We start from the raw sequence: 19137 nt of genomic DNA, 5'->3' as shown, positions 1-19137 counted from the left end.
AGGAGCCTTACCATGAGGTGCAAGAATGTGTGCTTAGAAAGTGCAGTACTGGTTCTCTTATGTATGTGTATTTATTATGTATGTTTAGCCTTTTTCTTACCACTTATCTTATGTATATTCCTTATGCTTGATACAGCCTATAGTATTAAATATTAATTCTGTATTCCATACAGTATCCAGTGTATAAAATGATCAATGTTCAGGGTCGTTACTAGGTTTTTCTACCTCTCAGCTAGACTCCCGCACTTGATCCAATGTTCCTCAGAGTGGGAGATTGTAGATTGCATTTGGAAATCCCCCTCTAGAAATTCTGTGTTTGCCACTGGTGGGTTGTGCCCCAGGGAAGGGGATAGTGCGGAGCAAAGCATAAAGTGGAGCAGGGTTCTTTAAGAGTGTTAATCATGAAATGATCTCTGCTTATGTAAAAACTGCCTGTGCGTCGATACAACATGTACCACGGCCTGTAACGGGTACAATACAATGTCTATAGCAGGCTCAGCATGCAGTGGCATTGAATAGAAGTGAATGATGGTGTGGGGAATAGTAATTAGTGATGGGGGTTAGGTGGTGAGCCAACACAGTGACCTCAGCGGGACTGAATAGTAATGAGTGATGGTGGGGGGTAGGTGGTGAGCCAATACAGTGAGCTTAGTGGGATTGAATAGATAGTAATGAGTGATGGTAGGGGGTAGGTGGTGAGCCAATACAGTGAGCTCAGCGGGACTGAATAGTAATGAGTGATGGTGGGGGGTAGGTGGTGAGCCAATACAGTGAGCTTAGTGGGATTGAATAGATAGTAATGAGTGATGTTGGGGGGTAGGTGGTGCGACAATACAGTGAGCTCAGTGGGATTGAATAGAAAGTAATGAGTGATGGTGGGGGGTAGGTGGTGAGCCAATACAGTGCGCTCAGTGGGACTGAATAGTAATGAGTGATGGTGGGGGGTAGGTGGTGAGCCAATACAGTGAGCTCAGTGGGATTGAATAGATAGTAATGAGTGATGGTGGGGGGTAGGTGGTGCGACAATACAGTGAGCTCAGTGGGATTGAATAGATAGTAATGAGTGATGGTGGGGGGTAGGTGGTGAGCCAATACAGTGAGCTCAGTGGGACTGAATAGTAATGAGTGATGTTGGGGGGTAGGTGGTGAACTAATACAGTGAGCTCAGTGGGATTGAATAGATAGTAATGAGTGATGTTGGGGGGTAGGTGGTGAGCCAATACAGTGCGCTCAGTGGGATTGAATAGATAGTAATGAGTGATGTTGGGGGGTAGGTGGTGCGACAATACAGTGAGCTCAGTGGGATGGAATAGATAGTAATTAGTGATGGTGGGGGGTAGGTGGTGAGCCAATACAGTGAGCTCAGTGGGACTGAATAGTAATGAGTGATGTTGGGGGTAGGGGGTGAGACAATACAGTGAGCTCAGTGGGATTGAATAGATAGTAATGAGTGATCGTGGGGGGTAGGTGGTGCGACAATACAGTGAGCTCAGTGGGATTGAATAGATAGTAATGAGTGATGGTGGGGGGTAGGTGGTGAACCAATACAGTGAGCTCAGTGGGACTGAATAGTAATGAGTGATGTTGGGGGGTAGGTGGTGAGACAATACAGTGAGCTCAGTGGGATTGAATAGATAGTAATGAGTGATGGTGGGGGGTAGGTGGTGCGACAATACAGTGAGCTCAGTGGGATTGAATAGATAGTAATGAGTGATGGTGGGGGGTAGGTGGTGAGCCAATACAGTGAGCTCAGTGGGATTGAATAGATAGTAATGAGTGATCGTGGGGGGTAGGTGGTGCGACAATACAGTGAGCTCAGTGGGATTGAATAGATAGTAATGAGTGATGGTGGGGGGTAGGTGGTGAGCCAATACAGTGAGCTTAGTGGGATTGAATAGATAGTAATGAGTGATGGTGGGGGGTAGGTGGTGAGCCAATACAGTGAGCTCAGTGGGACTGAATAGTAACGAGTGCTGGTGGGGGGTAGGTGGTGAGCCAATACAGTGAGCTCAGTGGGATTGAATAGATAGTAATGAGTGATGGTGGGGGGTAGGTGATGAGCTAATACAGTGCGCTCAGTGGGATGGAATAGTAATGAGTGATGTTGGGGGGTAGGTGGTGAGCTAATACAGTGAGCTCAGTGGGATGGAATAGTAATGAGTGATGGTGGGGGGTAGGTGGTGAGCTAATACAGTGAGCTCAGTGGGACGGAATAGTAATGAGTGATGGTGGGGGGTAGGTGCTGAGCTAATACAGTGAGCTCAGTGGGACGGAACAGTAATGAATGATGGTGGGGGGAGGTGCTGAGCTAATACAGTGAGCTCAGTGGGATTGAATAGATAGTAATGAGTGATCGTGGGGGGTAGGTGGTGCGACAATACAGTGAGCTCAGTGGGATTGAATAGACAGTAATGAGTGATGGTGGGGGGTAGGTGGTGAGCCAATACAGTGAGCTCAGTGGGACTGAATAGTAATGAGTGATGTTGGGGGGTAGGTGGTGAGACAATACAGTGAGCTCAGTGGGATTGAATAGATAGTAATGAGTGATGGTGGGGGGTAGGTGGTGAGCCAATAAAGTGAGCTCAGTGGGATTGAATAGATAGTAATGAGTGATCGTGGGGGGTAGGTGGTGCGACAATACAGTGAGCTCAGTGGGATTGAATAGATAGTAATGAGTGATGGTGGGGGGTAGGTGGTGAGCCAATACAGTGAGCTTAGTGGGATTGAATAGATAGTAATGAGTGATGGTGGGGGGTAGGTGGTGAGCCAATACAGTGAGTTCAGTGGGACTGAATAGTAACGAGTGCTGGTGGGGGGTAGGTGGTGAGCCAATACAGTGAGCTCAGTGGGATTGAATAGATAGTAATGAGTGATGGTGGGGGGTAGGTGATGAGCTAATACAGTGCGCTCAGTGGGATGGAATAGTAATGAGTGATGTTGGGGGGTAGGTGGTGAGCTAATACAGTGAGCTCAGTGGGATGGAATAGTAATGAGTGATGGTGGGGGGTAGGTGGTGAGCTAATACAGTGAGCTCAGTGGGACGGAATAGTAATGAGTGATGGTGGGGGGGAGGTGCTGAGCTAATACAGTGAGCTCAGTGGGATGGAACAGTAATGAATGATGGTGGGGGGAGGTGCTGAAGCATGCAGGGAGTTCCACACTCCACATGAACAATAGTGAACATAATTTGATATGCTTTGATTGACAGCTTTACATTTTGTGCTCAGAAATGAAAAACTATTAAAATAATACAATTACTGTACTGTATTGAAGGTACAATAATATTGATTACAAAATGAGTACAGTACTGTTTACCAGAGCCGGATTAAGGGGGGGAGGGGGGGGGGGGGGTCTCGGGGATACGTACCCCCGTGCCCCCCTTTCCAAAAGGGCCCCCTGCCACACCACAGATCGGATCTCTCTTCCGATCCGATCTGTGGTGCTGCGCTCTCGTCCGCACTGCAGCCGTACAGACAGGACAGCTGAGCGACGACTCAGCTGTCCAATAATGTATGAGTGAAGTAGGCTGCCCCAATGGCTGAGCGGCAGGCTGCTTCACTCATACATGATTGGAGAGCTGAGCCGCCACTCAGCTGTGTGCGCGGTTGCCGGGGACGGGAGCGGAGTTACCTCCTGACACTAGCGCACGCAGGAGGGGGGGTTCTGAGTACCTAGAAACCCCCCCTGCCGCCGATTCATTTCCGAAGTTGACCGATTTATTTTTTGGGGGGGACGGGGACGGAGGAGTTATGTAAGTGAGTGCCACTGCAACTGCCTCCCCATATACACACAGATGGCTGGGATGACAACCTGTTAACTCTAGGGGGAGCTGCAGCGGCAGCGCATAGATCTTCCCAGACAGTAACTACAGGGTTTTCAGAGCTGTCTGGCTGATACTCTTTCTCCGTCACGATAGCCTCCGGTAATGCACCCAGCATCAAGATGCGGGGGTAAGGAGAGCTGTACTATGTGTATGCGGGGCGGGGCAGGGCGGATGGGGGGGGGGGGGGGGAGGCTGGACTGTGTGTATGCGCATGTAGGGGAGCTGGACTGTGTGTATGTACGCAGGGGAGAGCTGGACTGTGTGTATGCTCGGGGGAAGGGGAGTTGGACTGTGTGTATGCTGGGGGGAAGGGGAGTTGGACTGTGTGTTTGCAATGGGGGGAGCTGTACCATGTGTATGCACAGGGGAGAGAGTTGTATTATGCGCAGGTGGGGAGGGAAGCTGTATTGTGTACATTTTTTTGATACCTTGGCTGTTTGAGATTTAAAGAGGCTACTTGTAGTTCTTAGGCAGGATTAGGTGCTGGGACTATATATATATGTGTGAGACCTCAGTCTCTGCTGCGGATTCAGTATGATTACCGATGGCTGGGATGCCAACCGCTAATATACCGACAGCGGCATCCTGGCCGCCAGTATGCCGGCAGGGCGGCGATCACAAAGAGTACCCTTGCAGGCTCAGTGCTAGCTGCGCTCACCACAGGTTCTATTACCACTCTATGAGTGTCGTGGACACCCACGAGTGGGAAAAGTCCTGTAGTACCGGTATTCCGGCTGGCAGCATTGCCAGCTGTCGGGATTCAGGTGTCGCTATTCTAACCGTCAGGATCCCTACAGCCGGCAAAGTAACAATACACCTCCGCTGCACCTCCCTTCCCCCATCTATGCTTGTCTCCACTCCACATAGGCAAACTCAGGGAGGACAAAAACCCCCCTTCACAAATCCTGCATTTGCTCCTGTCCTGAGCGTTGCCGTACAGCCAGTGGCGCTCTGGACCCGGGAAAGCAGAGAACACCCGGCACAGCTCCTGCCACCTCAGGTACAGCGTAGAGGCTTTGTACAGCAGGTAGAGGAGGAAGAGCCAGGCAGCCCAGTGACAGAGGCCGCTCAGGGACAGCACAGAGGAGGGAGCCGTGCCTGGGGTACTCGCTGCTGCTGCTTTCACTATGTGCTCACATACAGGGTCATAATAATGTGTCAGGGGTAGGTGGAGCCACAGAACGGGACAATGTATAGAGTAGGAGGAGAGGGGGACACAGTGACACACACACACACACACACACACACACACACACACACACACACACACACACACACATACCCCTCTTGAATAGGGGCCCCACTGTCTTAAGTACCCCGGGCCCCCCATGGTCTTAATCCGGCTCTGCTGTTTACTGTACACTGCCTGAATGTGACAGGCCAGCCTCTCTGTTATTTAATCCTGTGTTAAAGAGTAAATAAATACATAAATAAATATTTCCACAATGACATCATCCCTTTCCGGGTCTCGAACCCGAGGCGCCAGCTTTGTAAGGCACTCACCTTACCCACTTGGCCACGCAAACCATCCAAAGCAGTCACACCTGTTGAGTATGTGATGATAAGTGTGCACTTTACGCCACGTAAGGTGTACAATACAATGTCAATAGCGGGCTCAGCATGCGGTGGTATTGAATCGAAGTGAATGATGGTGGGGAGAGATGGTTCAATAGAGTACCCGAGCATTATTGAACATGAATTGGACTCACGTTGTGAATGCTGAGCGTGCGTCTTATAACCAAAGTTACGGTACAGTATGTGTGTCAGTTTGCGTCATTGCTACAGTAGGGTACACTACAAAGTTAAAAGTGTTTGGAGTCCAATGAAGCTTGGTGGCATACAGTTGCATAGTAATGAAGCTTAGGAGGAGGTGCCAAGCCCAGTGACTGTTTGCACTGCCTGAATGTGATTGGCTGGCTTATCAGGGATCCCTGTCCACTGACACAATATTGTTTTCAGTACTGTAGTTTTTGTCTGTGGAGCATTCACCAGCCAGCGGTTAAACTGTGTATTGCATGGTGTGTATTCTCTTGTGACATACCGTACATACACCACACCATGACATGCCGCGACTTGGAGGCTAAAATACTGCTCTATGAGCAAAGATGCAAGTGGACACATCTGTACTTGCCTACATTCATTATTGCCTCTCCAGGAGATGCCTGGAAAAGAGAAGCAGGTGGGCCGGCAACGGGGGTGAGGTCAGGCTAATTGCATAATTAGGCCCCATCCCTCATGGGTTAGTGAAGTGATTGAGCGTATTTGCATTGGGGCGGGGCTAAAATTATGATATTAGCATAAAATCGCATCATTAGGCCGTGCCCCCTCCGCCGGGACCACAGATTCACAAGATCTGGGAGAATAGGGAAGTATGTTTTAGAGTGATTGTCGCCAGCCCACAAAAGGATGCATAATTAGCATGTAACAAACTATAGTCTACTTCAACCAAGTGCAGTTTATGTAATACAGCATGTCAGACATATGCAGGCCCAGTGGCGGATTTAGGGGGGGGGCACCAAGGCACGTGCCCCCCCTGTCATTTTTAATAGATGTTTTGTATTGTCCATGCTGCTGTGCGCACCCGCCCCCGACATGTCCCCCGCCGCTGTGCGCATCCGCCTCCGGCACCCGACATGTCCCCCTCAGTGGCGCACGCCCCCCTGATGAGTTGAATCTCCTGTTCTTGAGATGGAGACACAGCTGTCTCCATCTCAGGTAAAAGCCGCGATCGCGTTCGCGATCGCGACCGCGGAGCCGCTGCACTGCAGCGGCAGCAGAGGGCTACCATAGCTCTCTACTATAAACAGTCCGGAGGGGTGAAGGGGGAGCTGCTGGCTGCTCAAGTTCCCTCCGTCCTTACAGTGCTGCTAGCGCCTGGTGGAAGGGTAATTACATACTGTAACTGTATGTATGTTTGTATTTGTAGTAATTTATGTATGTGTGTATGTATGTGATTGTGTATGTATGTTTGGGTGTGTGTTTGTGTATATGTGTTTGTGTGTTACTCTGTGTGTATTATATGGTGCAATACTGCATGTCCCTGGTGCAGTAGTTCCCTGGGTGGAGACTGGCATGCACCCCTCCATGCAGTGGAAACCAGGTGGCACTTAGTAGCCTTTGTGAGTAAATCAATGTATTACAAAAGGCATAGTGTACCGATGTTTCAATGGGCGTTTTTTTCAAGGTGCTTTACTGTAGGCTTGAAGGAAAAAAAAACGCTTTATGTGGCGTTGAAACGTCGGTACACTATGCCTTTTGTACTGTAATACATTGATTTACTCACAGAGACTGCTGAGTACCGCCTGGTTCTACTGCATGGGGGGGATGGGGGGGGGGGGCATGCCACCTATTACATATATGGAGGGCACCTTGGTATTAAGCAACATCTTCAGTGAGTGCCTATTTTTTGTCATTATATATATATATATATATATATATACATACATACACACACACACACACACACACACACACACACACACACACACACATGTACGTGCACACATACATACATACATACATACACACATACATACACACACCCACACATGGAAACCCCCCTCACTAAATCCTGCGTTTGCCCCTGCCCCTGCTCTCCTCTCCTGTCACCTGCTGCTGCTGTTCTGCTCACACGGAGGAGCCGAGCAGGAGGAGGAACTTTACAGATGCAGCCCGCCGCCGCTGGGGATCTCTGCTACCGATCTCCGGCGTGGTGCTGTGCTCCCCACTGACACCACGCCGTGTACGCTGTGCAGTGAAAGTGTACTACTCACACTCTCACTCTTAGCCGCCGGCGCTGATCCTCCCCTGCCTAATAACCAAAGGGAACCTGGTGCCCGCAACGTAATGTGAAGACATCACGCCATCCGCAGCAGCTGTCTTCTCCTGTACCCTTAGGACCTGTACCCGCCATGCGCTGTCGGCTCCTTCCAGTCCTCAGGTACCAGCCAGTGGGGCAAACCTGCTGTAAGGTATTTGCTCCAAAACAATGCCCACTGCCTTGACTATAATATAATACTACAAGTGCGTGGACTGTAATATAATGCTACAAGTGCCTGTAATATAATGCTACAATGCACTTGTAGAATTATATTATATCCCATGCATTGTAGCATTATATTACAGGCACTAGTAGCATTATATTACAGTCCATGCACTTGTAGTATTATAGTAAATGTGATGCCGGGAGGGAGGCATGGGCGTGCGATATTGTCAGGGAATGCTTCATTATTTAGATTATTTTGAATAGGAAAGTATGGTTTTTTGAGAATAGTATGTACAGTCACATCATGTGTATATAATATATTTTTCTTTCCTGAAACAAATGTTTTGTCCCTGTATCTCTACCTCAGCCCCCTCACCCTCCCTGTATCTCCCCCTCAGCCCCCTCACCCTCCCAGTAGCTCACCCTCAGTGTCCCTGTCCTCATCCTGTAAATCCCCCTCAGCGCCCTTACTCTCCCCCTCACCCTCCCTGTATCTCCCCCTCAGCGCCTTTATCCTCACCCTCCCTGTAACTCCCCCTCAGAGCACTCACCCTCTCTGTAACTATCCTCAGCGCCCTTACCCTCCCCATATTTCCCCCTCAATGCCCTTACCCTCACCCTCCTTGTAACTCTCCCTCAGCACCCTCACCCTCCTTGTATCTCACCCTCAGTACCCTTACCCTCACTCTTCCTGTGACTATCACTAAGCACCCTCCCCCTCCCTGTATCTCCCCCTCAGGGGGGGGAGTGGGGGTAAACTGGGGAGAGAGAATGGTGCTGCTGTGAGCGGTCTTTTGCTGGGGGGGGAGGGAGTGGGGGTGACCTTCCTGCTGTCAATCTTCATGCGATCGCCCCTGCGATCGCTTTCTTCTGTGTTCTTGTCGTTGCCCAGCAACGGCCGTCGCTGAACAATAATGCGCCTGCGCATTGCGTCTGCTACGTATGTGCAGTTCCGACCCGTTCGCACGGCTGCGAAAACCAGCAGCGTGCGAACGTTTCGGAATGATCCCCATAAGGTATAAGAACTAACTGTGGACCTGTACCCCCTCCAGCAGTGCATTTCGATCATAGACACACTCGATACTCACATTGAGCACTTGACCACACCCCCTCACACAATTGGTCACACGCACTGAAACTTCGCCACGCCCACTCTACTTCTAACTCCACCCCTCCTTGATAGCACAACCACTTATGGTGCCCCCCCTGTCATTCTTTTCTGGATCCGCCCCTGTGCAGGCCCAATGATCTTGGTAAGCCACTTACCAGATTCCATGTCTGGTGCAATGATTACACACACACACACACACACTGCAAACTTGGCAGGAAAATCTGCTGCCACAGGGCATGTGCAGCAGCTTCATTCCGCCCTTTATACTGCATGTAGTGGCAGCTGGCGAGGCTGTGAAGAAGAAGGGTTTCTGGGCAACTGGTCTACCTCTCACATTTGCCAATGAATAGCTGACTCATTGCTGTCTTACACCAAAAATTAATTTAGGTGCTAACAGGGGTGTCACTTACATTGTTAACACCCGGTGCCACACCGGCAGAAAAGGGGTGGGGCTTCCCAAAAGTGGGCGTGGCGTCGCGGGAGGGGCAGGGCTTCATGTTCCAACCCCGTTTTCCGTCACTTGGGGGGTTCGGGAGGTGCGGTCTGCCTCCCGCAAAGTGCTGTGTTTCTCTAGTGGCGGCTCCTACATAGTGACAGAAGCCGAGTGCTGCACATAATGTAACAGTGCAGCACTCGGCTCCTGTCACTGAGCAGGAGCTGGCATTTTGGTGTCACCCCTCGGCGGGTGACACCCGGGAGCAGGCCGCACCCCCCCTTGTGACGCCACTGGGTGCTAATAACCAGAATAAAGTAATATTAAATTACTTACCTTGTACCAGGTTGTCGTGTATGCTGGCCAAATTTCCTTTTAATGACTGACACGCAGCTCTTGCTTGTGTCCATCCAACCACTTCATCTTCTTCTTTTCCAAATATTCTATAACACTTGAGATAGATAATACACTATTCAATTACAGTTCTCTGTCCTATGATATCTGAATGGTCACTGTCTGTTTAGATATCACATGAACAGGATACAACTGAAATACTGCTCGTGTAAAATGAAATACAGTTAAAATTTGTAATTTATTTCAAGAGGTGTCAAAGAACAATATTGGGGCTCATTTAATATCATTGTGCAAGTTCAATATGGTAACGTATTATTGTAGTCCAGTACAGTCAAGGGGGGTGCACACGGAGAGAGGTGTGCTGAGCGATCTAGCACAGAACGGTCAGCACACATCCCTCCCCCCGCTCAGCACTCAGCATGATGTGTGCTGAGCGGAGAGGGGGGGGCGCTCATTTCACCCAGCGTTGAAGTGAGCGATCTAACTAGATTGTGCCTGCATGCAGGCCAATCTAGAGTCAGCGTTAGCGTCACGCAGGGGCCGCGCATCGCTATCGCTATGGGGCATACACACAGAGAGATGTGTGCTACTTTTCTAAGCAATCTAGTCAGATTGCTTAGAATTTAAGCACACATCTCTATGTGTGCACCCCCTTTCAGACTAATGCATATCTTATTGCTTGATACAGGTCACAGCACCTATATTCTGCATGCTTCAGTTATCACATAGACCCTTATGGTGCTTAATATTATTATTTATTGTACAAAAGTAATGTTAATATACAGTATAAGGTCATACACTCCCTAATGTAAGTGATATGGATATTAGATGCCACGTCATAGAAAATAGGATTTTAATACCTACCGGTAAAAACTTTTATCTTAGTCCGTAGAGGATGCTGGGGTCACATCAAGAACCATGGGGTATAGACGGGATCCGCAGGAGACATGGGCACTTTAAGACTTTCAAAGGGTGTGAACTGGCTCCTCCCTCTATGCCCCTCCTCCAGACTCCAGTTATAGAACTGTGCCCAGGGAGACGGACATTTTGAGGAAAAGGATTGATTGTTAAACTAAGGTGAGATACATACCAGCTCACACCTCAAGCACGCCGTACAACATGGCATTCAACATAAAGCAAGTCAACGGCATGAACAAAGTCAGCAACAGGCTGACTAAAAACGTAACACAACATGTGTTGAAATGTAACAAAAAACTGCAGATACAGTACGCACTGGGACGGGCGCCCAGCATCCTCTATGGACTAAGAGAAAAGGATTTACCGGTAGGTATTAAAATCCTATTTTCTCATACGTCCTAGAGGATGCTGGGGTCACATCAAGAACCATGGGGTTATGCCAAAGCACTAGAACGGGCGGGAGAGTGCGGATGACTTTGCATCACCGATTGACCAAACATGAGGTCCTCATCAGCCAGGGTATGAAACTTGTAGAACTTCGTAAAGGTGTTTGAACCCGACCAAGTAGCTGCTCGGCAAAGTTGTAATGCCGAGACCCCCCGGGCAGCCGCCCAGGACGAGCCCACCTTTTTGGTAGGATGGGCCTTCACCGATTTCGGTGACGGCAATCCAGCCGTAGAATGAGCATGCTCAATCGTATGACAGATCCAGCGCGCAATAGTCTGCTTGGAAGCAGGAGCCCCAATCTTTTTGTGAGCATACAGGACAAACAGAGCCTCCGTTTTCCTAAACTGAGCCGTTCTGGCGACATAAATTTTCAAAGCTCTGACTACATCGAGAGACTTCGATTCCAGCAAGGCGTCAGTAGCCACTGGCACCACAATAGGTTGGTTCAAGTGGAACGACGAGACCACTTTCGGCAGAAATTGCTGACAAGTCCTCAACTCTGCTCTATCTTCATGGAAGATCAAATAAGGGCTCTTGTGAGACAAGGCCGCTAATTCAGACACCCGCCTTGTGGATGCCAAGGCCAACAGCATGACCACTTTCCAAGTGAGGAATTTCAACTCTACCTTCTGTAAAGGTTCAAACCAATGAGATTGAAGGAATTGCAACACCACTGGGGGCACAAAGGGAGGTTGGATGTGCAACACACCTTTCACAAAAGTCTGAACTTCTGGAAGGGAGGCCAATTGTTTTTGGAAGAAAACCGATAAGGCCGAAATTTGTACTTTAACTGAGCCCAACTTTAGGCCTGCATCCACACCAGCTTGTAGAAAATGGAGAAAATGTCCTAACTGAAATTCTGCCGTAGGAGCCTTCCTGGATTCACACCAAGACACGTATTTTTTCCAAATACGGTGGTAATGTTTAGACGTTACTCCTTTCCTGGCCTGCATAAGAGTGGGGATGACTTCCTTGGGAAAACCCTTTCGGGCTAGGATCCGGCGTTCAACCGCCAAGCCGTCAAACGAAGTCGCGGTAAGTCTTGGAACACGCACGGCCCCTGCTGTAAGAGATCCTCCCTCACAGGAAGAGGCCAGGGATCTCCTATAAGTAATTCCTAAAGACCTGAATACCAAGCCCTCCTTGGCCAGTCTGGAACAATGAGGATCGCTTGAACCTTTGTTCTTCTTATGATCTTTATTACTTTTGGAACGAGTGGAAGCGGAGGAAACACATATACCTACTGAAACACCCACGGTGTCACTAGGGCGTCCACTGCTATTGCTTGAGGGTCTCTCGATCTGGAACAATATCTCTGAAGTTTCTTGTTGAGGCGAGACGCCATCATGTCTATTTGAGGAATTCCCCAAAGACTTGTCACTTCTGCAAAGACCTCTTGAAGAAGACCCCACTCTCCTGGATGGAGATCGTGTCTGCTGAGGAAGTCTGCTTCCTAGTTGTCCACTCCTGGAATGAAGATCACTGACAGAGCGCTTGTATGCCTTTCCGCCCAGCAGAGAACCTTTGTGGCCTCTGCCATTGCCGCTCTGCTCTTTGTTCCGCCCTGGCGGTTTATGTACGCTACTGCTGTTATGTTGTCCGACTGAATCAAGACGGGCCGATTGCGAAGATGTTTCGCTTGCAAAAGGGCGTTGTAAATGGCCCTTAACTCCAGAACGTTTATGTGTAGACAAATTTCCTGGCTTGACCATCTTCCCTGGAAGTTTCCACCTGTGTGACTGCCCCCCATCCTCGGAGACTCGCATCCATGGTCACTAAGAACCAGTCCTGGATCCCGAACCTGCATCCCTCTAGGAGGTGAGAGGTGTGCAGCCACCACAGGAGTGAGATTCTGGTCTTGGAAGACAGGATTATCCTTCAGTGCATGTGCAGATGGGACCCGGACCACTTGTCCAACAGGTCCCACTGAAACACTCTGGCATGGAATCTGCCAAACTGAATGGCCTTGTAGGCCGCCACCATCTTCCCCAGCAACCGAGTGCATTGATGGATCAATACTTTTGCTGGTTTCAGAATTTGTTTGACCAGTTTCTGAATTTCCAGAGCCTTTTCCACTGGAAGAAAAACTCTCTGTAATTCTGTGTCCAGAATCATTCCCAAAAACTACAGCTGTCTCGTCGGAACCAACTGTGATTTGGCAAGTTTAGGAGCCAACCAAGTTGCTGCAGAATTGTCAGGGAGAGCGTAATGTTCTGCAGTAATTGGTCCCTGGATCTCGCCTTTATCAGGAGATCGTCCAAGTACGAGATAATTGTGACTCCTTGTTTGAACAGGAGAACCATCATTTCGGCCATTACTTTGGTGAAAATCCTCGGAGCCGTGGACAGACCAAACGGCAACGTCTGAAATTGGTAATGACAATCCTGAACTGCAAACCTCAGGTAAGCCTGATGTGGAGGATAAATGGGAACATGTACTGTAAGTAGGCATCCTTTCTGTCTACCGACACCATAAAATCCCCCTCCTCCAGACTGGAGATCACTGCCCGGAGAGATTCCATCTTGAATTTGAATTTTCTTAGGTAGAAATTGAGGGATTTGAGGTTCAGGATTGGTCTGACTGAGCCGTCTGGCTTCGGGACCACGAACAGGCTCGAATAAAAGCCTTCTCCCTGTTGCGACGGGGGAACCCTGACAATGACTTGATTGTGACACAATTTTTGTATTGCGGCGCATACCACCTCCCTGTCCGGAAGAGAAGCTGGTAAGGCCGATTTTAAAAATCGGTGAGAGGGAACGTCTTGAAACTCCAGTTTGTACCCCTGGGACACTATTTCTAAAACCCATGGGTCCAGGGCCGAACGAGCCCAGAACTGACTGAAGAGCTTTAGACGTGCCCCCACCGGTGCGGACTCCCGCAGAGCAGCCCCAGCGTCATGCGGTGGATTTGGCAGAAGCCGGGGAGGACTTCTGCTCCTGGGAACCGGCCACGGCCGGTGATCGTTTACCTTTTCCCTTTCCTCTAGTAGCAAGGAAGGAAGACCCTCGGCCTTTTCTGTATTTTATTGGTCCGAAAGGACTGCATCTGATAGTAGTGTGCCTTATTTTGTGGTGCAGGCACATAAGGTAAAAATTATGACTTACCCGCGGTAGCCGTAGATACCAAATCAGCAAGGCCGTCACCAAACAATACACCACCTTTATACGGTAGAGACTCCATAACTTTCTTAGAGTCAGCATCAGCATTCCATTGATGAATCCACAATGCTCTCCTAGCTGAGACTGCCATGGCATTGGCCCTTGATCCCAAGAGGCCAATATCCCTTGCAGCTTCCTTTAGGTAGACTGCAGCGTCCCTGATATAACCTAGTGTCAAAAGAATGCTATCCCTATCCAGGGTATCTATTTCAGATGACAAGTTATCTGCCCATTTTTCAATAGCACTACTCACCCACGCAGATGCAATGGCTGGTCTGAGTAGCGTACCCGTGGTGACATAAATGGATTTCAATGTATTTTCCTGCCTACGATCCGCAAGATCCTTTAGGGCTGCCGTGTCAGGGGACGGAAGAGCCACCTTTTTGGACAGCCATGATAGAGCTTTGTCCACAATGGGGGGTGACTCCCATTTTTCCCTATCCCCAGAGGGAAACGGATACGCCACTGGAATCCTTTTGGGAATCTGAAACTTTTTGTCAGGATTTTCCCAAACCTTTTCACAAAGCGTGTTCAGTTCATGAGAGGGAGGAAACGTTACCTCAAGTTTCTTTCCCTTATACATACAGACCCTAGTATCAGGAACAGTAGGGTCCTCAGTGATATGTAATACGTCTTTTATTGCCACAATCATGTACTGAATGCTCTTTGCCAGCTTTGGATCTAATCTGGCATCACTATAGTCGACACTTGAGTCAGTGTCCGTGACGGTATCCGTGTCTGCCAGCTGGGTAAATGAACGTTTTTGTGACCCCGAGGGGGTCTGGACTTGTAACAACACATCCTCTACGGATTTCTTCCATGCCTGGTTCTGAGACTCAGATTTATCCAATCTCTTATTTATCAGAGCCACATTAGCATTCAAAGCACCCAAAACATTCACCCAATCAGGTGTCGGCGGTGCCGACAGGGTCACACCCACAGCCGTTTGTGTCCCTAACATAGTCTCCTCCTGGCAAGAGCACTCCGCCTCAGACATGCCGACACACGTGCACCCAACACACACAGATACACTGGGCCTATAGGGGACAGACCCACAGTAAAGCCTGTCAGAGGGACACAGAGGGAGTTATTGCCAGCTCACACCCCAGCGCTCAATCCCGGTCTGAAACACCACTGAAATTTTTTTTACTATAGTGCCCTGAGGAAGCTCAATTATGGAGTGAAATGCGCATAGGCTTTTTGCTATGTGTTCCCAAATCACAAAAAATATTCAAATATGCTAATGATACATTATATGCATTTGGTAATCAACATATGCCGTTAGGAGCTCAATATGCTTAAGTCACAGAGGAACTGTTCAACGCAGCCTTCTTACATTTATTAACAATACATATAGGCACAGTGGATCATGATCTCTTAGGGATTTACAGTACATGAGAGACAGCCAGGGAATTACATTAGATACTAAGAGAACTACGTGATTTCCTCCTCAGACACTTCGTGGATGTTATGTGATTTCTGTGCTTAGTAATCGTTTAGTGCAAACATTCTAATAATCTACGATTGCATATTAATAACACACAGCGCTACATACACACACACAAACTTTCCCCTCCTGTCAATCTATATACAGGGGCAGTGTCTCTTGATATCTGTATGAAGTGCAACAAGGCTGCATATATTTAAATATGATCAGTGATTTCTAAGGGCTATTTACATGTCCAGCACAAGCACAATTTAATTCTGTGTGGTACGATAATTAATTACTGCTAATTTATATTGTATATTAAATATCTATATACACAGATTATGCAATAATAAGCAGTTTTATCTACCCTGCATACCTACCTGCTAATTCTGAGCATTAAAAAAATGATACATAATAAGCACGGGGAGTAGGTATAAAGTGCTGCTAAGTAACATTGATCTAATACAATTCAACATAGTATAGCTTAATAATTAATCATTGTGCATTTATCCTATACAGGAAATATCAATTAATTATTTTTATGTAGGTACTACTAATATATACATAGATAATGCAATAATAAGCAGTGTTATCTACCCTGTATATATACCAGATAATTGTGAGCTATATAAAAAAACGATACACAATAAGCATGAGCAGTGGGTATAATGTGCTGCTGTGTGACACTGATCTGATATAATTTATTACAGTGCAGCTTAATTACGAATTATTGTGCATTTCTACTATATAGGAAATACTAATGTATTCTATCTATATGTACCAATAATATGATCCACAGGTACTAATTACTGCCATGACTCATTCAGTATATTTAATTTAATACAGTGTAAAAGGGCAGCCTAGTATCCAGAGCCATCATTGCATATAAGATATCAATTTATATAGCTGCATGTGACCTAACAAATGCTGTTATTGCTAGACGTATCTTCTAACAGTTCTCTCTGTGATTAGGCAACATATGTAACACCGCAAGGGTATTTGTACCATGTGATGTTTTGGATTTAGTGTATGAGTCATGTACTTAGCAACATTGTTTCATCTACTTTAAACCATAAGACCAAGGAATGAGTCATCACATTCACAGTGCGTGTTATAGAGATTCATTGTTGCAATATTTGAACATCAGTTACAACCTTACATAATAGCTTGTAACTCGAAGGCAAGAGACAACATATCTCTCCCTGAGGTACTGTATATAATCTAAGCTCCAAATTATACGGAAAACATAGGTTTTTCTTTCTTTTAGCACTGGTACAGTGCTGCATGAATATATGCATATTTCTGTACATTTGAAATAATTCTAAAGGAATACATGAAGGGAATAACACATTAGCCTTTTTTAAATCTTTATTCACATTTTGTTCTATTTCTTTCACATTTAATATTTTCTTTCCTTCTCTTTGGATTTTAATATTTTGCTCTATTATTAATAAAGGACATATTTAAGTCCCATACGCAATAATAATTTCAAGTATTAACGAGTATTTAAGCCTTTATTTGGTATTATAGGGAGGATACACAGTTTTGAAAATAAATACATTAAAACTTTAGTTGGGTTGAGTGCACCTCAAATCGTACCTGGTTTCTCTGTCCTTTCCCCTCTCTATGGGGATTTGATTTTGTATCCTTGTCCAAACCAGGTGGTAGCACCTTGTGAGCCTTAATCCTTCTGTTTCATATATACATATGTGAAATCCCAAAACCAGGGTTGAAACAGAGAAGTATGGTAAGGTACCCCAACTTTGTGACATAAACTACAATTAAGATATCTCGGTGCGGGTTACTCTCCTGATTTGGTGGGAGCTTTGTGCTTGACCAATATCGGAACTTCTAGAACCACTGAAAATTAGTGATGAGCGGGTTCGGTTCCTCGGAATCCGAACCCCCCCGAACTTCAGCCTTTTTACACGGATCCGAGGCAGACTCGGATCTTCCCGCCTTGCTTGGCTAACCCGAGCGCGCCCGAACGTCATCATCCCGCTGTCGGATTCTCGCGAGGCTTGTATTCTATCGCGAGACTCGGATTCTATATAAGGAGCCGCGCGTCGCCGCCATTTTCACACGTGCATTGAGATTGATAGGGAGAGGACGTGGCTGGCGTCCTCTCCGTTTATAGAGAAGAGAGTAGAGAGTTAGAGACACTATTTACTAATTTTGGGGAGCATATTAGGACTGGAGTACTACTACTTGCTGATAGTGTGACCAGTGACCATTGACCACCAGTTTAATTAATCCGTTCTCTGCCTGAAAAAAAACGATACACAGTGTGACACAGTCACATACCATATCTGTGCTCAGCCCAGTGTGCTGCATCATATGTAATACTGTATATCTGACTGTGCTGAGTGCTCACTGCTCACACAGCTTAATTGTGGGGGAGACTGGGGAGCAGTTATAGCAGGAGTACATAAATAATATATTTTAAGTACAGTGCACACTTTTGCTGCCAGAGTGCCACACTACCAGTGTGACTGACCAGTGACCACACTGACCACCAGTATATTGTGATTGTCTGCTTAGGACGGAGTACTACTTGCTGATAGTGTGACCAGTGACCACCACCAGTTTAATTAATCCGTTCTCTGCCTGAAAAAAAACGATACACAGTGTGACACAGTCACATACCATATCTGTGCTCAGCCCAGTGTGCTGCATCATATGTAATACTGTATATCATTATCTGACTGTGCTGAGTGCTCACTGCTCACACAGCTTAATTGTGGGGGAGACTGGGGAGCAGTTATAGCAGGAGTACATATTTTAAGTACAGTGCACACTTTTGCTGCCAGAGTGCCACTGCCAGTGTGACTGACCAGTGACCACTGACCACCAGTATATTGTGATTGTCTGCCTGAAAAAGTTAAACACTCGTCGTGTGGTGTTTTTATAAACGCATTCTGCAGACAGTGTCCAGCAGATCCGTCATTACATAATATATACCTGTCCGGCTGCAGTACTAGTGTGATATATATATATTTTAATTTTATTTCATTATCATCCAGTCTATATTAGCAGCAGACACAGTACGGTAGTCCACGGCTGTAGCTACCTCTGTGTCGGCAGTCGCTCGTCCATCCATAATTGTATACCACCTACCCGTGGTTTTTTTTTTTTCTATCTTCTTGATACTAGTAGCTTACTTTAGGAGTCTGCAGTGCTGACAGACAGTGTCCAGCAGGTCCGTCATTACATAATATATACCTGTCCGGCTGCAGTACTAGTGTGATATATATATATATTTTAATTTTATCTCATTATCATCCAGTCTATATTAGCAGCAGACACAGTACGGTAGTCCACGGCTGTAGCTACCTCTGTGTCGGCAGTCGCTCGTCATCCATAAGTATACTAGTATCCATCCATCTCCATTGTTTACCTGAGGTGCCTTTTAGTTGTGCCTATTAAAATATGGAGAACAAAAATGTTGAGGTTCCAAAAATAGGGAAAGATCAAGATCG

The 19137-nt window shown here is 47.1% G+C and overlaps 1 protein-coding gene across 1 annotated transcript in view; it reads right to left on the bottom strand.

Annotated features, from left to right (window-relative positions):
* LOC134927294 (macrophage mannose receptor 1-like) overlaps positions 1-19137 on the bottom strand; it is a 407906-nt gene that overhangs the window by 100806 nt on the left and 287963 nt on the right. The window contains exon 21 of the mRNA XM_063921539.1: positions 9689-9803. Within this exon, the coding sequence (XP_063777609.1) occupies positions 9689-9803 (115 nt within the window). The remainder of the gene's footprint in view (positions 1-9688; positions 9804-19137) is intronic.

Source organism: Pseudophryne corroboree, chromosome 5 (assembly GCF_028390025.1).
Source record: "Pseudophryne corroboree isolate aPseCor3 chromosome 5, aPseCor3.hap2, whole genome shotgun sequence".
In the NCBI taxonomy this organism is placed as follows: domain Eukaryota; kingdom Metazoa; phylum Chordata; class Amphibia; order Anura; family Myobatrachidae; genus Pseudophryne; species Pseudophryne corroboree.
The sequence above is the reverse complement of the archived record's forward strand: the minus strand, read 5'-3'. Positions and strand labels throughout refer to the sequence as shown.